We start from the raw sequence: 22,917 nt of genomic DNA, 5'->3' as shown, positions 1-22,917 counted from the left end.
GCTCCAGAGCACTGTGGACATCAGACTGTGGCGAAGGTTCATCTTCCAACAGGACAATGACCCTAAGCACACAGCCAAGATAACAAAGGAGTGGCTGCAGGACAACTCTGTGAAAGTTTTTGAGTGGCCCAGCCAGAGCCCAGACTTGAACCTGATTGAATATCTCTGGAGAGATCTGAAAATGGCTGTGCACCAACGCTCCCCATCCAACCTGATGGAAATTGAGAGGTCCAGCAAAGAAGAATGTGAGAAACTGCCCAAAAATAGGTGTGCCAAGCTTGTAGCATCATACTCAAAAAGACTTGAGGCTGTAATTGGTGTCAAAGGTGCTTCAACAAAGTATTGAGCAAAGGCTGTGAATACTTATGTACATATGATATTTTATTTTTTTCTTTTCAATAAATTTGCAAAGATTTCAAACAAACTTCTTTCACGTTGTCATTATGGGGTACTGTTTGTAGAATTTTGAAGAAAATAATGAATTTAAACCATTTTGGAATAAGGCTGTAACAGAAAAATGTGGAAAAAGTAAACGGCTGTGAATACTTTCCTGGATGCATTGTACCTTGAACTGTCTACTTTCCAAAAAGTGGTCCTTTCCAGGATTTTTGTACAGTTCTGGCATTTTTGGGCCTCAGGAAATTAGTCAATACATCAGGACTGATCGATTTTCATATATATAACTTTTCTACAAACTAAATAATATACAATGATTTGGGTTATTTTCAAGAAATGTAGCAGTATACATTTTGGCCTACATTTATGAAAAAAGATTATTTATTTGAAAAATGTTATAGCAGAAACAAAGAAAAATGCGTTCCCCCCAAATTTTTGGTATTTTTTCGTTTATTTAGCAAAAGATAAAAACCCCAGTGGTGATTAACCATTTGCCAACTGCGCTGTAGCCGAATGACAGCTACAGTGCGGCTGGCTAGTTCTGGGAGGCCGTCGTACGACGGCCTGCCATGCTTGCGCTTCTCGAGCACCCTCTGGGGCGTGCAGCTGGAAGTGTCCCGGGACCCAGCGCATCACGGATCGGGGTAAAGGGCCAATCACAGCACCCTTTACCACATGATCCCTCCGTCCAATGAGGGTGCGACCACTTGTCAACAAACTGGCATCATAGCTGCTTCATCTCACGCTGCTGAAACACCGCAGCAGCGCTAACTGGCACGATCTTGTGTGCTCCTACAGTGCAATCAATGCTCCTACAGTGCCATCAGTGCTCCTACAGCGCCACTACAGTGCCATCAGAGCTCCTACAGTGTCACTACAGTGCCATCAGTGCCACTACATTGCCCATCAGTGTGTGCGTATCAGTGCCCTACAGGGCACATCAGTGCCATCACTTAGTGCGTATCAGTGCTCATCAGTGACCTACAGTGCTATCAGTGCCCTACAGTGCCATCAGTGAATGGTCATCAGTGCCACTAAAGTACTCATCAGTGCCAATACAGTGCTCATCAGTGCCACTACAGTGCCCTATTATTGCTCATCTGTGCCCAATAGTGCACATCAGTGCCCATCAGTGAGTGCTCATTAGTGCCACCCTATCAGTGGATCCTCATCAGTGCCTGTCGGTGCTGTAAAAATGTGTAAAAAAATGCGTTTTCATTTTCTTTCCACATTTTCCAAAAACTTGCCTCATAGAATATACTTTGCGGTGTTTGCTTTCCAAAATGGGGTCATTTTGTGGGCGTTTTCATTGTCCTGGTGCTCCAGAGCCTTCAAAAGTGTAATAGGAAGTCAAGAAATTTTATGTGTAATTTATGTCCCTAGAACACCTGACGGTGGTCCTTGCATGTTGGGCCTCTCTATGTGGCTAGGCTGTGTAATAGTCTCACACATGTGGTATCGCCATACTCAGGAGGAGTAGAAGGATGTAATTTTTGGTATGTACATGCTATGTGTTAAAAATATATTTTAATAAAGACAGGGGAGGTAATGAGTCCTTTCAATCGCTGGTCGTGGATTATTATGAATAAATATAAAATTTTGAATAAATATAAAAATTTTTTTTTTTTTGGAAGGTGGGTGAAGGTGGGTTAATGAGGGTGGGTTAATGAGGGTGGGTTAATGAGGGTGGGTTAATGAGGGTGGGAGGGAGGGAAAAAGAGGGGGTATAAAAAGAAACAAAAAAAAGGAAGGAATATAGGATAAGTAAAAGTACAAAAGAGCGGTTATAATAAATGTTAAGTTGGAGATGTATCTTATATCAAACATGTTAATATGTGTATTTTTGAATTCCTTAATAAAATTTATATTTGAAAAAAAATATATATTTTAAATGGACCACTTTGTGTTAAAAAAAAAAAAAAAAAACGCAATTTAATTTTTTTTCCACATTTTCCAAAAACCTGTGGAAAAAAAATTAAACTCTATATGCCTCCTAGAATATACGCCGTTTTGTTTACTTTCCAAAATAGTGGTAATTTTGTGGGCGTTTACATTGTCCTGGTGCTCCAGGGTCTACAAAAAGCTTAAAACCTAGTCAAGAAACTAGAAGTGTAATTCATGTCCCTAGAACACCTGACAGTGCTCCCTGCATGTTGGGCCTTCCTTTGTGGCTAGGCTGTGAAAAAGTCTCTCACATATGGTATTGCCATACTCAAGAGGAGTAGCAGAATGTAATTTGGGGTGTAGCTGCAAGTATGCCTATGCAATGTGAGAGAAATAACCTGTCAATATGACAATTTTGTGAAAAAAATAAAATCTTTATTTTGCAATGAATTGTGGGAAACTCACCATGCCTCTTACTAAATACTTTGGACTATCCACAAAGGGGTCATTTGGGGAGTATTTGTGCTTTCCTGGCTTGTTAGGGCCCGTACACACGTAGCGATTGTCGGCCGTAAATATTCGGCCACCGTCCGATCGGCCGATTGTCGGCTTATTAGTATGATGCTTCCGACAACCGACTGCGACTTTTCGGCCGAACAGAATCTGGTGTGCAGCCTTTAAAATTTTTGTTGGCCGTCACAAGAACGGCCGATTGTTCGCCAGTCAGTACAGAATTCGGCCGACAAACAGCAGATGAGCAAGACTGGGCATGCTCAGAGAAGAAAAAACACACGGAAAGTTAACCATCACATGACATCACTTCTGCAGTCGGCTGTTGTTGGCCGACAAAATTCATGTGCAGTCTTTAGCACTTTTCAACCGACAGGACAGCACCGGACAAAAGACGGCCGATCGTTCGGCCGACAATCAGTGCGTGTGTACGGGGCTTTAGTGTCTCAAGAAATGAGGCTGTCAGTACATCAGGTGTAATCAATTTTAATTGATTGGAACCATAGCTTGTAGACTCTATAACCTTCACACAAACCAAATTATATACACTTATTTGGGTTATTATTTACAAAGATATGTAGCAGTAAAAAATGTGGTCAAAATTAATGAAGAAAAATTACCAATTGGCAAAATTTTAAAACAGAAACAAAGAAAAATGCATTTGTTTTAATTTTTTTTGTTGGCCTTTTTTTATTTATAGCACAAAAAAAAAAAAAAAAAAAAACTCACCGGTGACCTAAATACCACCAAAAGAAAGCTCTATTTGTGTGAAAAAAGGACAAAAAATGTCATATGGGTACAGTGTTGCATGACTGAGTAATTGTCCTTCAAAGTGTGAGAGCGCTGAAAGCTGAACATTGGCCTGGTTAGGAAAGGGGGTAAAAGTGTCTGGTATTGAAGCGGTTAAAAAATGTTGCCTCCCCCTTCCTCATACCTATGTTGCATACAGTTTATAAAGGAGAGCAGTGTAAATACCCCTTTTTTTTATTCAGCTTGAGTGTGGTCACATGATCCAGAAACAGTGGCTCCTCTGTGTAAGTGAGCAGCTGCTACAGGGGATGTGCGGGAACGCTAACAATGGAGGAGCAATGGAAGCCAGCAGGTGATGTCAGGGCTCGGTAAGTTCAGCCCTGATACCAGGTGCTCCCTGACACATGGAAGCCACTGCTTCTAGATTACAGAAGAAAAAAAGCCATTTACGGGATGCAGCATAGGTAGGTGGAGAGGGGGAGGCAAGATTTTTTAGCAAACGTCTATTAGTCTTTAGTTAATAGAAATGTTAAAGTAGAACTTCAGGTCTCTTTCTTTACTTTTGCATTGAGTGGGGGAAGTGTTAGAACCAAAGTCAGAATTTTAGTGCTGTTTGTGATCAAACAGAAGTAAGAACATTTTGCCAGCAGGCACACAGACATCAATAAAAAAATCTTACAAAGTTTCTGCCTCTTCTCTACTCTATCCATATGTAAGAAATAATAGGAAAGTTTCTTCCTGTTCTGTAAAGCCCCTCCCTTGGCATGTAACTTTTCACAAGGCCAATAGCAATACCTTCTGACGTGTGAAACCATATCTCATTCCTGTGCCTATATACTTGTATGTAGTAAGATGGTATTGTTTCCCAAGAAAAATCATCTAATTGAACCACTGCAAATAGGCATAGTTATCTAGGCAAGTAAAGATGTACCACTAATTGAGAGGTAGGATGTGATGCATTTATGGTTTACACTAGGATCCATATACACCTGAGCGTATTGATTTACTGGCGTTTTTGCAACTTTTTACAAGCTTTTAAAAGCGCTTTAGACGTTTATCACAAGCCTTTTAGCCCCCGTTCAAATCCACGCGATTTGACAGGTCAAATCGCAGCCTATTGCTGGCAATGGGATAGTCCCAACCGGTGCGAAGCCGACTTTGCAGCGCTGCACCGATTTCCAAAAGTAGTTCCTGCACTACTTTTGGCAACTTCGGGGGCAATTTCATTAGACATCTGTGTATGAACCTGCACAGATGTCTTTGAAATCGCCCCAAAGTCGGACTGAAATGCGGCACTGAAATTGTGCGAGTTCAGATGCACGATTTTAAGGCTGCAATCGGTGAGAATGAGGGTTTACAGCTTCAGGCATTTTTCTTTAGTCAATAGAAAGCACTGGGGGAGGAGAGGGAGAGGAATTTAGGGGTGGAGAGCTGCTATTTGAGCGTTTTACAAGCGTTTTTCAGGCGTTTCTATTGAAGTCTATGGGGCTAAAAACGCATGTAATCTGCCAAAAAGAAGCTCATGTACTTTTTTGAGCTTCAGGGGTTTTGCTTTAGGCGACAGAACGCTCAGATGTGAACAGGGGCCATTGAAGTGAATAGAATTTGGCTTGTTGAGCATTTTCGAGCTACAAGCTTCAAGCAGAAAATCACTCAAATGTGAATGGGGCCCAAACGGCCAAATGTTTGTTTTAGTGTAACAGAGAGAATTCATCTGCATTTACTTGTTGAAATGAATAAAACTATTTAAGGGTAACTCCAATTTCACGGGGGAAAAAAAAAAATATAGCATATACAGTACAACTGCTACACTAGTCATATTAAATGTTTTTAAAAATGATCTTTCCTTTTTTATCTGCAGCGCTGTCATTTTCTGTAAAATGCAATGCAATATGGCTACCTGGAAGTGTTCTGTACACAGATGGTGTAAAGAAAGCCCCCAAGAAATGTCATTCCTGCTTGTGTGATTGGCTAACTGATTTTCCCAGAAGTCTGCACTAAGCTACAAATCAGATTTTGAGCATCCCTTGCAACAGTGTCATTTTTTTTCTAGATCAAAGGGAAATTAAGTCTAAAGGGATGAAGACCCTGCAAGTTTCCTCAGAGCCCTGCAGGTGCAGCAACTGACTGATAATTATAAAACCACTCCCATTAGACCCACTCAGGACAGAGGCACAGAGGAACAAACAGGGATTTCTTCAGAATAACAAAAGGTAGGAATCTGCAACAAAGTTTGTTAAAATCCGTGCAATGTACACAGATCACCCAGAGAATAGTTTTTTCTTAACAAAAGTGGAGTTACTCTTTAACTTTAACTAAAGGAAAAACATTTTTTTTTAGTTCTGGATAGAGCAGAGAGGGGTTAGGACAAGTATCAGATTTTTAAGTCTGGGCCCCCATTAGGGAGATTCGCCTTCTCTATCGGCCCAATTTAGGCCTCTTGCACATGATACTCCTGTTTGAGGATCTACTTTTTCAGACTTGTTTTTTTGTATGCATTTGCGCATATTTACGTGCATTTTCACGTATATGCGTTTGCGCAAATGCGTGAAAACTTATTCTCGCGTTCTTGTTCTGGTCAATATATAAATGAACATTTGTGCACATTTGTGCGCATAAGGCGTAAATTAATGACCATAAAAGCAGATTTTTCTATTTTTTTTTTACTGAAGAACCTGTGTGCATAGGCACATTACAATTAAAAGGCTGTTTTTTAGCTCAGTAAAAAAAAAAAAAAAAAGGTGTAGTGATCTTTTTCAAGCTCCAGTGTGCAAAAGGCCCCACTTTTGTTACCGAGAGTAAAACTGAAGGAAAATCCCAATTTTAGGTTGTCACCAGAACAGGATTAGAGGGGAAATCTTCAATTAGGGACACTAGTTCTGGTGGCAATTAGGAATTCCCTCAGTTTGGAGGGATTTTCCTCTGACTTCCCATTTTGGCTATAGACAGGAAGTGAAGGAAGATCTCCACAATGGAACACATATGGAAAAAAAAAACTGACAAGGGTTATAACCCTCTCTTACTCTATCCAAAAAGAAAAAACATGTTTTGTCTACTTTAACTATACATCACATTGTTGGTATTAGATTTACAGCCATACTTACATTGTTTGCTGGTGATAAATTGAATATAATTTCTGAGTTGAGACTCCTTGTTTTCATTTTTCCTAATAGGTGTAAATGTACAGCTTTGTTTGCTGCAATAAGAACCTGAAGTGGATCCACAATCTCCAAAGATAAACCAAAAAACACACATTAAAATCTGGTAACGTAGTAAAGAGAAACTATAAGGCACGGTAAAGTTTCAAAGTTTTTTGCACATAATCAAATCAACAGGGAGTGAGTGACGCCGACATATGAATTACTGATTAAAGGCTGGTTCACACCATGCCAACACAGGAGTCGCACAGGAACATGCTCTGTGTTCCTGTGCAATTCACATGCAGTTCTGTGTGGTGTGATTTCAGCCCATTCATTTTGAATGGGCTAAAATTGCACCGCACCAAACGCAGTGCATGCACTGCCTTTAGAAACACACTTTGTACCATACGATCCGGTGCGAGCATTGGTGTCCTCTGTTTAGGGTGTCAGTAATGTATTTGTTACATCCACTGCAGATCGCAAATGGACTGCGTTTTGAATGCTGTGTAAATCGCACATGTATGCAGTGTGTGCTTCTGTGTGGGCATTGTGTGAACTGGCCCTTAGTGGTTAAATCATTTTTATGATAAATCTATCTTAATGAAACTTACCTGATAGCAGTTTGTTAAAACATATTAATCTTTTGGAAGCTTAGGCTAGTAATATCTGGCTTAGTAGAGCACAATTTCGATTTATTAGTACTACAAACGCTAAAAAAATCTACCAATTTTAAACAAAATATCATAAATTGTTACTGATATCAAAACCATCTTATTTAGCAAAATGTTTCTGATACTATATATTTTACAGAAACACATAGCATTGTGTTCCACTTATACAGCAATTGCCAGTAACAAGTGAAATCAATTATGGAACTGCTACTGCTATTCCCCAAACACTGGAAATGTGCTAAAATCTGGAAGTCTATTCAATTTACAATAAAATGTACCTGATGTACAGTAGAAATAACTACGAGCAGGAATGAAATGCAAGTACCCAGAGGTGCCTGCACATTTTGTTATCCCTCTGCACCCCTGAAGATGTGAAACACTGCAAGAGCTTTGCAATGTTATGCAAACACTGACTTCAAGTGGCAATAAAGTGTAAAAATGAACATGTACAGTCCCAAGAGTAGCCTACAAAATAACCACAGATACAATATACTGTGCATACTGTGCAAAAACATACAGCATTGTGAAGATAAATAAAGCATGTTCATTCTCAGGACTAGCTGGACACATGTTGCCTAGGCCTCACATATGGATCTATGGATATCTGAAAATTTCCTCCCTTGATCTGTCCAACAAATTCAATATGATAAAAAAAATAAAATTCCCTGAGCTTTAGACCTTTTTTTTTTCCTTAAGAGATCAGACATGAGGGATGAGTTCTGGTCCATTACAATCGTGGTAATGCAGCAATTGACTTGTGTAAGGCTGGCCACAGTTGAGCAAAAAAGGCGGGCCAATTTCTCCACCCACATTTATGAGGTGGATTCAGGAATCCTCCTTGTTGTGCCTTTGTACTCTGACAGCAGGGAGACATCCCCTCCCCCAATCATAATACACAGATCACCACTGCAGTCTATAGCCTGAAGCACTGATCCAATGGACATCTTCCAACAGGGCAGTTGAACAAAAGTCGATTGGCAGGGTTAGCAGGGAGTTTGATCCATTTATGGCCAGCTTAAGGCTCCATTCACACCTGAGCGTATCGATTTACTGGCTTTTTTTTTTTTTAAAAACAGTTTGTAGCTTTTTACGAACTTTTTAAAGTGATTTTTGGCTCCATTCACATATAGGTGTCTCGGATCGCCCAAAAGAAGTTATTGTACTTTTTTTGGGCGACAGGCGTCCTGCGATTCTGTTTGCACGATTTTACTGTGATCCATCGGGCAACAATCGCGGCAAAATTGCGCCGTGTTTAGGGTGCCATGGCAAGTCACGGGAATAGCACAGGCATCCCGCGACTTGCACTGGTTCGGGATTGCGGGCAGAATCGCTGCAATTCTGCCCGCGATCTGAGACGCCTATATGTGAGTGGAGCCTTAGAAGTGTATTACAAGCATTTTCCAGTTTCCGGTGTTTTTGTTTAACCAATAGTAAGCACTAGGGGGAAGAGAGGGAGAGGAAATTAGGGGTAAAGAGTTGTTATTTGAGCAGAAAACGCTTGTAAAATGCTCAAGTCAGGCATTTCTATTGAAGTCTATGGGGCGAAAAACACTTGTAATCTGTCAAAAAGAAGCTCATGGACTTTTTGAGCTCCAGGCGACAGAAAGCTCAGATGTGAACAGGGGCCATTGAAATAAATATCATTTGGCTTGTTGAGCATTTTAGAGCTACAAGCTTCAAGTAGAAAATTGCTCAAGTGTGAAGGGGGCCTTGGTGTTTTGATGGATTTGTTTTTGTGAAATTTTGAAGGTTACTTTGGAAATTTTATAGAGCTGCACACCCCTTTCATAAAAGCAAAAAACTGAATTTATTGTTCCAGTTCAGTTCCAGACCCTCTACCCAGCTTGTCTATGATGTGTTTCACCTCCTACTGGGCTTTAACTCTACAGCAGAGGTATTGAATTCAAATTCACATAGGCCTGGTTAGCAAAATTTTCTTCAAGCAAAGGTCCAAGTTGCATGTTTGTGCGACAACTTAGATCCTTCACATCACAGCCCCATATTTATATCACAGTCCCCTTCCTTAATCTGTGTCCTCAATCCACCCAGCACATCATAGTCCCCCCCCCCCCCCATTTTACATCACAGCCCCCGCCTTTACACAAGTGTTCTAAGTCTCCCCCTTCAAATCACAGTGGCCCCCCCCCTTTACGTCACAATCATCCTCCCCCTTTTGTGTCAGTTTCCTCCTCCACGTCACAGTCCCTCTTACTTTACATCACATTGCCCCTCCCTTCATAGCAGTTAGCCCCCTTACCTCCCCTTTATAGCAGCATCCTTAGCCCCCTTCTTCCACCTTCAATACAGTGTCCTTAGCCCCTTTCATAACAGCATCTTTAGCCCCCTTCACCCCCCTTCATAACAGTGTCTTTAGCCCCCTTCATAACAGTGTCCTTAACCTCCTTCACCTCCTCTGCATAACAGTTTCCTCAGGCCTCTTTTCTCTTTTACAGCAGCGTTTGAAGCCACACGTGCAGTCCTACCTTACACAGGGCTTGTCAACAAGCTAGTGATTGGTTGCTAGGATCGCTCAGGGTTCTAGCAACCAATCACCTGCTTAGAGCTTCTGCCCTATGACCTCCCAGCCTACTGTTTCTCCAGTCCTCTGCTATACTGCAAGGATGTGTGGCAGCTAGAGAAAAGAAACAGGAGTGGGCCAGACAAGAAAGAAAGAGTCCAGGCTCCTAAATGGCATGACTGCGGCGGTCTGGGTGGGACTGTCACTCGGTCCGCCATTTAGTGATGCCTGCTCTACAGTATTGATGTCCCAGTAGGGGTGAAACACATCAGTGAGAAGTTAGCTGGAATGTCAATGTGTGCTGAAACATCAAAGTTTGTTTGGAGCTTTTATAGAAGTGGTGTGCGATTCCATACTATATGTGCCTGCAGTACTTGGGAGGAATGCATACCCCCCGATGATGTTATTTATGACGAAACGCGTAGGGATTTGTCTGTTTATTTTGCATGAGATTTAGATCTCCTTCATGTATTACATGTGCATATTGATTTTATACAGCGCTGTCTTTTATCCTATTAAATGTGAGTATTTTGAACTCCTTTGCACCAATAAACATCTTTTTACAGTTTTACATTATGTGGATTTTCTCATGCTTTATGTATATGGTGACATCCTTTCCATCATACCTGTCTGAGATGTACCTGAATTACCTTTGATTTCCTGAGATTTGACTTATTTGGGCTCGGTGGTCTGTTCAGGCGCATGTGACTCCGTAATACAGTCCACCTGTTCTGCTAAGAGTCCATCTTACCTCTGGTGGGCGATCATGTGGTGAAATTGGATTTCTGACATGAATATGTTCTTTTTACAAATGGTGACTTACGGATGTCAAGATTGGAAGTTTCACTATCCTTATGACTAAACCTATTGTTATTGGACTTTCCTTTTGTTTAAACACCTATTGTGTGTATTGTATTAGTGCTACAAATATTGTTTTTTATGTTTTATTGCACAGTATATCTGACTGTTTTTTGCTAGCAGCTGTTTATTTCTGCCAGCGCGGTTTCTTGCACTTACACACTTGGGAGGAATGGACCCCAGGAGGTGTGAGCACCCGAAAACTGGGAAGTAAACAGTGTGAACAGGTCCACAAAAAAAATTGTGAGTACTTTGAAAATATATTGCACTGCATTAAACATTACAATAAACAAGTGGTTTTCTGGATCTGATTTTTGACATTGCCAGTGAAACTTGTGAAAAAGGCTTCTACATACTTAAGGATTTTGGGTGAACATTTTCTTCAGAGGAAGAATCGTACAATTTTCTGAGTGCGTACAACACAACTTTCAACAGCCAATTTTGACCTTCCGAACGAACATTTCTGAAGGGACAAACTTTTAAAATTTTTCTCGTATGGAAACAGAACGAACGATTTTCGTTTAATGTGTACCGTTCTCGTATGATTTTCGAGCAAGAAAAATCAAAAAAGAAAGATTGCGCATGATCAGAAATAAAAAACAACAAATAAAAAAAGCCTTTGTCATACGAGAATTTTTCGTACATTCTTTCGTTCCTTAGTTCCGATTTGCTGTGAAACAAGTTAAATCGAACAATCGTTCGGCCCATTTTCTTATAGTGTGTACCCCACTTAAGTAAATAAAACAGTAAGTACATGCATTTAAAGATTATATGAAGCATCAATATAACCTCTTACCATTGCAGGATTCAGTAACACTCCATCAATAGTTCCATCAATCGCTTTCTTTCTTAGTCCTGATGCATTTTTAACATCTTTGAATAAAAGCAAAGTCACTTTATGTTCAGGGAACAGTTCGAGATGATAAGTTACATCCATTGTATTCTAGCTCTGGATGGCCCCTGCAGACGTGGGATAAAAATATTACACAGATTTATCTTATAAAAAGGTCCATGCAAACACTTAGATGCTTTGAGATTCTATATCAATCAAATTAATATTTGATGTGTCTCCCCCTGGCCTTTAAAATCACATTAATTCTCCCAGGTACAATAGCACACAGTTAAGGATTTTGCAGCCAATAACCTTCTTCCCCCTCCAGAGTTATTATTTCATTTGCACGCTTGGTAAAATCTGAATTTACTATAAAACTGCTTAAAAGTTCCAGAACATTAAAACCAACTGAAACCAAAGACTCTGTAGAATAAAAAAATGGTAGTTGCAATTTTTTTTGCAACACTATATTTGTGCAGCTGTTTATCAAATTTATATAAAAAAAAATTCAAGTTAGACTTACCGGTAACTTGTTTTCCAATAGTCTTTCAGGACAGCACCTTAGAGAGATGGCTCCTCCCTCTCCTCATCAGGAAACACCCCATCCACCAGATTTTAAAAGGAGGCTTCTCCCACCATTCGTCAGTTTGTAGAAGAGTACCTCCGGCCCATGCTGGAACACATAAACAGATATGGTTAATCACAGCAATACATTTTATACAATAGGGCGGGATCCTCCTGCTGTCCTGAAAGACTATTGGAAAACAAGTTACCGGTAAGTCTAACTTGAATTTTCCCTAAAACGTCTTTCAGGACAGCACCTTAGAGAGGATTATCGAGACTTACTCAATTTAGGAAGGGACCACAGCTTGCAGGACCTTTCTGCCAAAAGCCTGATCTTCAGCTGCCAAAAGGTCCAACCTATAGTGTCTTGCAAATGTAAAGTAGCTTGACCACGTAGCCGCTTTGCAGATTTGATCTGGAGTGGCACCAGCTTTCTCTGCCCATGTAGTGGCTAGCGCTCTAGTAGAGTGAGCTCTGATCCCCTGTGGGGGAGACAATTTCATTTGGGAGTAAGCCTCTGAAATAGCGGATCTGAGCCATCTGGCTATTGATGCCTCGCGACCTTTTTTGTTGCCAGAGAAAAGAACAAAAAGAGAGTTTGATGATCGAAACTCTTTAGTAACCTCCAAGTAGTGTATAAGAACCCTTCTTACATCTAGGTAGTGAAAGCTTTCTTCCTTATCTCCTGATGGATTAGGACAGAATGTAGGTAACACAATTTCTTGTGATCGGTTTCTCGTTGAAGCTACTTTTGGGAGAAACCCTGGATCCGTCTTGAGAATTACCCTATCTGGATATATGGACAAGAAAGGTTCGATAGCTGATAAAGCATGTAATTCACTGATTCTTCTTGCTGATGTTATTGCCACCAAGAAGACCGTCTTGAGGGTAAGGTTTTTTAGTGTAACCGTTTCTAGTGGTTCAAAAGGTTTCTTTGTGATGGCCTGAAGGACCACCGACAAGTCCCATTTGGGGAAGCTTCTGATAGGCACTGGTCTGGAGCGGGTAAGGGCCCTGAAGAATCTGATGATTAGAGATTCTGAAGAAAAGGGCCTTTCCAAGAATACCCCCAGGGCTGTTACTTGTACCTTGAGGGTACTTACTGCCAAACCTATTCCTGCGCCCTCCTGTAGGAACTCCAAAATTGAAACAATACTGTCCAATTTTTGATCTTTCGATTCACACCAGGTATTATAGGTTTTCCAAACCTTTGCATATATATTTCTTGTGACTTTTTTCCTACTGGAAAGTAGAGTCGCAATTAATGCATCTGAAAATCCTTTCCTTTTCAGCAGTTGCTCCTCAGATACCAGGCGGTGAGCTTTAGCTTTTCCACTTCTGGATGATAGACTGGACCTTGAAGCAGTAGGTCTTGACGAAGAGGGAGCTGAAAGGCAGGTTTGACTGATAGTTGAAGGACAGTCAAAAACCAAACCCTTTTGGGCCAATAAGGAGTGATCAGGATCACTGAGGCTCTTTCCATTTGGATTTTTCTCAATACCAACGGAATGAGCTGGAAGGAGGGGAAGGCATACCCCAACCTGAACCTCCAGGGATGTGCCAGGGAATCTACTCCCAGAGAGTTGTCGTTTCTGTGGAGTGAGAAGTAAAGTGGAAGTTTTGCGTTTTCTTTCGTTGCAAATAGATCCACCTCTGGCTTTCCCCAAGTCTTGGTTATCAACATAAAGACTTCTGGGTTCAAGCTCCATTCTGCTTCTCGGATCTTCTGCCTGCTTAAATAATCCGCCACACTGTTTAGTGTACCTTTTAGGTGGATTGCTGACAAGGAAAGTAACTGACTTTCCGCCCATTGCAGAATTTCCGTTGCCAAAAGCTGTAGGGTTTTGCTTCTTGTGCCCCCTTGCTTGTTTAAATATGCCACTGTAGTGGCGTTGTCTGAAAGGACTTGAACATGAGTCCCCTGAAGATTTTGAGAGAAGGCAGCTAGGGCTAGGCCGACTGCCTTCAACTCCTTCCAATTTGAGGATTTCTTTGTCTCGGTGTGAGACCAAACCCCCTGTGCCAGGTTTTGGTTCCAGTGGGCTCCCCACCCCCATCTGCTGGCATCCGTTGTTAACCTCTGGTCTGCTGGGAAGGACCAGGCCAATCCCTGGGACAAGGTTATCTGATTTCTCCACCACCAAAGGGACTTTCTGACCTTGGTGGGGATTTTTACCTTTAAGACCAAAGTCTCTGGATTGTGATCCCAGATTCTGAGGAGGAAATATTGGAGTGGTCGAAAATGAAGCCTTGCCCATTGGACGGCTGGAATTGATGCAGTCAGGTTTCCAAGAACTGACATGATCTCTCTGATCGACCACCACTGATCTGTTTGTAGCCTTGCTACCAAATTTTGTATTTTGACCTGTTTGTCTTCTGGTAGGAAGATTCTTTGTTCCACAGAGCATATCTGAAACCCTAGGAACTGAACCCTTTGAGCCGGTGTGAGATTCGACTTCTTGATATTTACTATCCATCCCAGAGACTCTAGATGACCTCTTGCCTTGTGCAGGTCCTCTTGAAGTTTTTCCTTTGACGGGGCAAAGAAAAGCAGGTCGTCCAGGTAGGGCACCACAGAGATTCCCTAAAGGCGGAGGGGAGCTAAACACTCTGCCATAACCTTCGTAAAAATACGAGGGGAGGATGATAGCCCGAAAGGGAGTGCTTTGAATTGGATGTGAAGCATTTCCTTTCCCAGATTTACTGCCAACCTTAGGAATTTCTGTGAGCGAGGGGCAACAGGGATATGTAGGTAAGCATCCCTTAAGTCGATTGATGCCATGAAGCATCCTTTTGTTAACAGGGTTCTGACTGTAAGAATTGAGTCCATTCGAAACTTTTTGTACAGAACTGACCTGTTTAGTGGTTTCAGATTCAATATAAGACGAAAATCCCCCGATGGTTTCTTTATCAAAAATATGTGGGAATAAAATCCCTGATGTTGTTCCTCCACTGGTACTGGACAGACAACTCCCTGTCGCCTCAGGTCCTTTAGCAGGTCCATCATAGCCAGGGCTTTTTCTGCATCTCTTGGGAGGCTTGTGACAAAGAACCTTTCGGGTGGCGTCTCTGCAAACTCTATGTTGTAGCCTTGTGACAGCATATCCAGAATGTATTGATTTTCTGTCATGGCTGCCCAATAGGGGAGGAATTACCTCAATCTTCCTCCCACCGGCAATGTTTTGTCATTGTGTTTTGTTGGTTGACACAGGAGGATGGAAGAGAATACCTCCTTTCCCTTTGGGTTTTTGTGTCGACCAGTTTTTTCTTTTCTCCTGGGGTCTGCTATTTTGCTGAGCTTTTTGAGGTCGAAAAAGCTTTTTTGCTGCCTGTTTCTTCTTCACAGGAAAAGACTTCTTTTTGTCCGCTGTTCTATCTAGAACAGAGTCTAGCCCAGGCCCGAATAGTAGATCCCCTTGAAAAGGAAGTCCACATAGCTTATTTTTAGAAGCCGTATCCCCAGGCCATGTCTTTAACCAAAGAGCCCTTCTGGCTGAGTTGGATAAAGCTGCAGATCTTGCTGTCATCTTCACTGACTCTGCTGAAGCATCAGCAATGAAGGCTATGGCCGTGGAGAGCGTGGAGAAGGAATCCAAAATTTCCTGTTTAGGTGAATCTGCTGTGATGTGTGCTTTTAGCTGGCTAAGCCAGTATTCCAGATTCCTGGACACACAAGGTTACTGCCATGGCAGGTTTCAGATTCCCCATGATGGTTTGCCAGGATCTTTTAAGTTGCTGGTCCATCTTCTTATCCATGGGATCCCTCAGGACTCCCATGTCTTCAAATGCTAGGTCCGCTGACCTAGAAACCTGGGAGAAGGCTGCATCAATCTTTGGCATCTTATTCCAGGGAGCTCCTGGGTCCTCATCAAAAGGAAATCGCCTTTTAAAGGCTTTAGGGAAGAAGGTTTTCTTTTCCGGATCAGCCAACTCATGTTTTATTGCATCTGAGATGGTCTGATGCACTGGAAAGATACGGCCCTTAGGCTCTTCCAAGCCTGCATACATTTTATCATGCAGGGACAGTTCCTTCTTATCCTCTTCTAGACCCAGGGTGATGTAAACTGCCCTCAGGAGACCATCTACTTGCTCTAAGGATAGTTTGTATTTAGTGGGCCTACTTTGTGCCCCTCCCTCCGCTTCTTCCTCTGAATCCTCTTTGGAATGTGAGGGGGAATGATCTCCTTGGGTGGAAGGAACCCCTTCTGTCCCCACCGAAGGAACCAATTGTGAACCCTGAGAGGAAAGTGAGGCTGATGGCTGACTCAGGGCAGGATCCTGTAGGGATAACCGAAAGGATTGGATGGTAGCATCCAATTCCTTCCTCACAGATGCGACTAAGTCGCCACAAACTGCAGATGCTTCTTCTTTTACTAGTGCATCAATACACCCCTGGCAAAGTGTCTTTTTCCAGCTTTCGGACAACTTTGCTTTGCATGAAGGACACTTTCTCTTGAAAACAGTTTCAGAGCCTTTAGCCTGGAAGACATGAGAAATGGGAAAACATACACATGCTTCTTAAGAGTCAGCCTGATTCTCAGGGCCACCAAGGTGCACAGGAAGACATTTTAAGGGAAGTCCCATGTGCCCTGACAGGCCCCCAGCCACCGGGGGGAAAGATAAAAGGGATGGAGAGAGACCCCACAGTAAGATAGGCCATAATAAAGATACCCCTTACCTGGGCCTTACTGGTGCCTGTGCCTGTCCCACTCGCTGATGAAGCTTCCATCGCTTGGCAGCGGTATCACCCGTGGCTTCGGTACCGGTTCCGGAGACCAAAGCGCACCTGCACTGGACCGGAACCGGAATAAGGCACCAGCTTGCTCCTCCCTTCTTCCTCTGCGTCCGGCGGAAATGACGCCATACGCCCCCTGCAGAACGCTGCCCTTTCCGGAAACCTCACTTCCGGTCCGGACGAGCGTCACTCGATCCGGAGAAATTGCGGCAAATTTGAAAAAAGGCGGCGGAAGTCTAAGAAAAAATCGTTCCGCTCCTCCAAGATGCCTTCCCAGGGCTGTGCTCTACGGGGTCCTGACTCAGCCTAGAGCACTGAAGAGGAAGAAGGAGCCCATGCACTGCAGTCGGTCGCGTGAATGGGAGAAGCAATCATCTCCAAAAAAGGGTAGGTGGACGTAGGAAGCCCGGTCTCTCAGGATAGCACCTTAAGAGCCCAGCTCCCCACAGAGGTGTTCCTCGGCCAGGGAAACAAAAAAACTGACGAATGGTGGGAGAAGCCTCCTTTTAAAATCTGGTGGATGGGGTGTTTCCTGATGAGGAGAGGGAGGAGCCATCTCTCTAAGGTGCTGTCCTGAAAGACGTTTTAGGGAAAAGGGTAACTCCACTTTTGCGGGGGGAATATAGCATATACAGTACAACTGCTACACTAGTCATATTAAATGTTTTTAAAAATGACTTTTCCTTTTTAATCTGCAGCACTGTAATTTTCTGTAAAATGCAATGCAATATGGCTACCTGGAGGTATTCTGTACAGGCATACCCCACTTTTAAGTACACAATTGGACCAGAGCATGTATGTAAAACGAAAATGTACTTAAAGTGAAGCAATAGCTTTTTTCATTCCTCAATGCATGTAAATACACTAGCTCTATAGGAAATCTTGGTCAGCTTGACATGGCACTGCTCCCAAACCATAAGTGACAAGGACACCAAGCTTGGGGAGCATGTTAAGGGGATCAAGGACTATGACATGGTAGATTACCTAGGCAAGCTCGTCGGCCACAAATAGGATATGTTGTAGTCCTGTGTCCCCTCTCGATGCTCCCTAAGTTTGGTATCCCTGTCATTTATGGTTTGGGAGCAGTGCCATGTCAAGCTGACCAAAATTTCCCGTAGACGCCAATGTTAAAAACCGGTAGTGCCATGCCAAGCTGACCAGGCTGTGTCCGTACTTGCAAATTTCTGTAAAGTGAGTGTACTTAAAACGTGGTATGCCTGTACACAGATGGTGTAAAGAACGCCCCCCAGAAATGTCATCCCGGTGTTCCGTGAAAAAAGCCTACCCGTGAAAATTCCTTACCCTCGTCACTTCCTGCGCACATACGTCATGGAACAGCTGAGCAGCTTACCACTGCGCATGCTCACAGCTCCGGAGGGTAGGGAATTTTCACGGGGTAGGGTTTTGTAACGTTACACCGCATCAGCTGTTGCCGCGGGTACATTAACCACTTCAATACAGGGCACTTTCCTCCCTTCCTGCCCAGGCCAATTTTCCCCTTTTAGCGCTGTTGCATTTTGAATGACAATTGCGCGGTCATGCAACACTGTACCTACACCAAATTTATGTCATTTCCCCCCCACAAATAGAGCTTTCTTTTGGTGGTATTTGATCACCTCTGGATTTTTTCCTTTTTGCTAAACAAATAAAAAAAGACCGAAAAGTTTGGAAAAAAGAAAAAAAAGTTTTTTTGTTTGTTATACAATTTTGTAAATAAATAAGTTTTTTCCTGCACTGATGAGACTGCACTGACAGGCACTGATGAGGAGGCACTGATGGGGTGGCAATGATGGGGTGGCAATGATAGGTAGCACAGATATGCAGCATTGGTGGGCACTGATAGGCGGCACTGCTAGGCACTGATAGGCGGCATTGATGGGCACTGATAGGCGGCACTGACGGGCACTGATAGGTGGCACTGACGGGCACTAATAGGCGGCACTGATCGGCCCTAATGGGCACTGATCGGCGGCACTGGTGGGCAATAATGGGCACTGGTGGGCGACACTGAAATCTGGCAATGATGGGCACTTGTGGGCAGCACTGATGGGGAGGGCAATGGGGGGCATCCCTGGGGTCATAGGTGGGCATCCCTGGGGTCATGGGTGGGCATCCCTGGTGGTTCTAGTGGCATCCCCCCCCGAGGGTCTGCACTGGTAATCAATGATCTGATTACCAGTGCCGACCCCCCCCCTGTCAGGGGAGCCGCCGATCGGCGCTCCTTTACTCGTGCCTGTCAGGCACAAACTAAGGAAAGCCGATCAACGGCTGTTCCTGTTTACTATGTGACCAGCCGTGATTGGACACGGCTAATCACATGGTAAAGAGCCTACGTCAGAGGCTCTTTACCGAGGTCCGAGATGCAGGGTGTCAGGCTGACACCTCGCATCACCGATCGCCGCTCTGTGCGCCCCCGGGGGGCGCGTAGAGCTGTATTATCCTGCCGCCGTTATAGGACGTCCGGTCAGGATAATACAACCACATTCCCGCCGTCAATCTGTTATAGGGCGGGCGGGAAGTGGTTAAATCATCTCCGCTGCAACATTATATCATCTCCGCTCCTACCCCGGTGCTCCTTTACTCGTGCCTGTCAGGCACAAACTAAGGAAAGCCGATCAACGGCTGTTCCTGTTTACTATGTGACCAGCCGTGATTGGACACGGCTAATCACATGGTAAAGAGCCTACGTCAGAGGCTCTTTACCGAGATCCGAGATGCAGGGTGTCAGGCTGACACCTCGCATCACCGATCGCCGCTCTGTGCGCCCCCGGGGGGCGCGTAGAGCTGTATTATCCTGCCGCCGTTATATGACGTCCGGTCAGGATAATACAACCACATTCCCGCCGTCAATCTGTTATAGGGCGGGCGGGAAGTGGTTAAATCATCTCCGCTGCAACATTATATCATCTCCCCTCCTACCCCTGTGACTTCCCTGATCTCGGCTACTAAATGTAAAAGCGGCGGGTGTATGAAAATATAAATCACGGAGATCTCGGCTCTGTGAGTTATATTTTCATAGACCTGCCGCCGCTTTTACATTTAGTAGCCGAGATCAGGGAAGTCACAGGGCTAGGAGCGGACATGATTTAATGTTGCAGCGGAGATAATTGAATGTACCCGCGGCAACAGCTGATGCGGTGTAACGTTACAAAACCCTACCCCGTGAAAATTCCCTACCCTCCGGAGCTGTGAGCATGCGCAGTGGTAAGCTGCTCAGCTGTTCCATGACGTATATGCGCAGGAAGTGACGAGGGTAGGGAATTTTCACGAGGTAGGGTTTTTTAACGTTACACCGGCTTGTGTGATTGGCTGACTGATTTTCACAGAAGTCTGCACTAAGCTACAAATTTTGAGCATCCCTTGCAACAGTGCCATTCTTTTTTCTAGATCAAAGGGAAATTAAGTCTAAAGGGATGAAGACCCTGCAAGTTTCCTCAGAGCCCTGCAGGTGCAGCAACTGACTGATATAAAACCACTCCCATTAGACCCACTCAGAACAGAGGCACAGAGGAACAAACAATGATTTCTTCAGAATAACAAAAGGTAGGAATCTGCAACAAAGTTTGTTAAATTCTCTGCAATGTACAGAGATTACCCAGAGGGGGAATGTTTGTTCTTCTCAACAAAAGTGGAGATAGTGCCGGTTCACACTTGTGCGATGCGGGAAGGCTGCAAATTCGCAGCCTGTTCCCGCATCGCAAATGCACATCTGGCAGTTCACACTGCCATATGCGATACGCAGGGGGTGTCAATTAAATGTTAACGACACCCCCAGTTTGATCGCATATCGCAGTGCGATCTGACAGTTCGCACAGGATCGGATCGCACAGGTGTAAACCACTGTGCGATCCGATCCTGAAAAAAGGGTCCTGTGCGTCTTTTGTGCGGGTGCAGTGTGAATTTCAGCAATACAAAATGTATGGCTGAATTCGCATCCGCACAGGTGATCGCATGTAATAAAGGAGCAGTGCGCTCCGAATTACATGCGATCTCCGCAGCCGCACAAGTGTGAACCGGCACTTACACTTTGTTGCAGTAGGGCCTAATTCACTTGAATGCATAACAGGGCACATAATATCTGCTGCTGCTTCAAAGCAAAGCTTGTGTACAGCACCTGTCCACCCACAGTGACAAGGGGAGTGTTTAACCACTTTAAGACCGGAGGATTTTCCTGCTTAATGACCAGGCCACTTTTTTCAACTTGGCACTGCGTGACTTTAACTGACAATTGCGCGGTCATACAATGCTATACCTAAACGAAATTTACGTCCTTTTTTTCCCAAAAACAGAGCTTTCTTTTGGTGATATTTGATCACCTCTGCACTTTTTATTTTTTGCGGTATTAATAAAAAACTAGCGAAAATTTGCAAACAATTTACATTTTCTACTCTGACAGTTAAAAAATATCCAATATATTAAATGTTTGTCATATATTTAGGCCAAAATGTATTTAGCTACATGTCTTTGACAAAAAAATTCTCAATGAGCATTTTTTTAACCACTTTAAGACCAGAAGATTTTACCCCCTTCCTGACCAGGCCATATTTTGCGATTCGGCACGGCGTTACTTTAACGGTCAATGTGTGCGGTCGTGCGACGCTGTACCCAAATGAAATTACATGAAATTTCCCCCCACAAATAGAGCTTTCTTTTGGTGGTATTTGATCACCTGTGCGATTTTTTAGTTTTTGAAAAAAAGAGCGACAATTTTTGAAAAAAAAAACAAAAACAATATTTCTCACATTCTGATATATAACATTCCCCAAAAAAAAATTTACAAATCAAAAAAGTTACTAACTACGGGAAAGATTTGTCATTTTTATTGTTTTTTTTTTTTATTTTTGTACTAGTAATGGCGGCGATCTGCGACTTTTTGTAGGACTGTGACATTGCGGCGGACAGATCGGACCCCTAACTGACATTTTTGACACTTTTGGGGGGACCAGTGACATTACTACAGTAATAAGTGCTATAAATATGCACTGTTACTGTAATAATGACACTGGCAGGGAAGGGGTTAACACTGTTGGTGATCAAGGGGTTAAATGTGTGCCTCATGCTTACTGACGTGTGTGGGGGGAGGGGGTTCTGTGACACAGACACAGATCGCAGGTTCAGCTATGCTGAATCCTGTGATCTCCTGCTGTGTCACAGAGAAGATCCACCCGCTTTGTTTACACAAGCGGGCGGATTTTCTCACTCTTTCCCCGACGATCGGGGAAGAGAGCCGGCGATCGCCATCTCTCCTCCTCCTGCCCGATTTAGACACAGCGGGAGCAAGCCACCGGCGGCGAGCGCGCGCTGCCGAGACAGGGAGGAATCCAGCGACGTAGGTCTACATCGCTGGACACAGGGCTGCCACATTGCTGCAGTAGCAGCAACGTGAGCAGCCTTAAAGTGGTTAAGGGGTAGTAAAAAGGCAGCACAACCATGGGGTTTTAGTGCCCCTGAGCTCATTAACTGCACCTGCAGCTGTTGAGGGGCATTTATTCACCAATAGCTATCCTTCGGGTTCATGTCCAGGCTGTATTGTAAGGTGTGCAGCAGCAGGAAAGTGAGCGGGGACCGAAGCAGGGGATCAGCAGATATCCCACATGATGTACAGCGTGGAAGTGATACAGCAGGAAGGTGAGCGGGGACTGGAGTGAGGACTGAGCGGGAAACTGAGTGGCGGGGATTTAGAGGCGCGGGAGATCCGATAAGAACGGAGGATCAGAAGGAGATCAACAGAGTGGAGGACCAGCAGAGTGGGGAGGGGGGAAGTTAGTAGTGTGGGTAAGGGGGATTACTGAGCAGGAGAGGGGGAGAGAGAGAGAGAGAGAGGGGGAGAGAGAGAGAGAGAGAGGGGGAGAGAGAGAGAGAGAGAGGGGGAGAGAGAGAGAGAGAGAGGGGGAGAGAGAGAGAGAGAGAGGGGGAGAGAGAGAGAGAGAGAGGGAGAGAGAGGGGGGAGAGAGAGGGAGAGAGAGGGGGAGAGAGAGAGAGAGGGGGAGAGAGAGAGAGAGAGAGAGAGAGAGAGGGGGAGAGAGAGAGAGAGAGAGAGAGAGAGAGAGAGAGGGGGA

General features: G+C 43.8%; 1 protein-coding gene across 4 annotated transcripts in view; it reads right to left on the bottom strand.

Annotated features, from left to right (window-relative positions):
- The window catches only part of TPRKB (TP53RK binding protein), a 42,592-nt gene that overhangs the window by 13,940 nt on the left and 5,735 nt on the right, over window positions 1-22,917 (bottom strand). For all 4 annotated transcript variants that reach the window (XM_082256811.1, XM_082256810.1, XM_082256812.1 and 1 more), the window contains 2 exons: window positions 11,524-11,687; window positions 6,645-6,767 (listed from right to left, as the gene is read on the bottom strand). In XM_082256811.1, the coding sequence (XP_082112937.1) occupies window positions 6,645-6,767; window positions 11,524-11,664 (264 nt within the window). In that variant the 5' untranslated portion in view covers window positions 11,665-11,687. The remainder of the gene's footprint in view (window positions 1-6,644; window positions 6,768-11,523; window positions 11,688-22,917) is intronic.

Source organism: Pelophylax lessonae, assembly GCF_965119305.1.
Source record: "Pelophylax lessonae genome assembly, chromosome: 4".
NCBI classification, from domain to species: domain Eukaryota; kingdom Metazoa; phylum Chordata; class Amphibia; order Anura; family Ranidae; genus Pelophylax; species Pelophylax lessonae.
The sequence above is the reverse complement of the archived record's forward strand: the minus strand, read 5'-3'. Positions and strand labels throughout refer to the sequence as shown.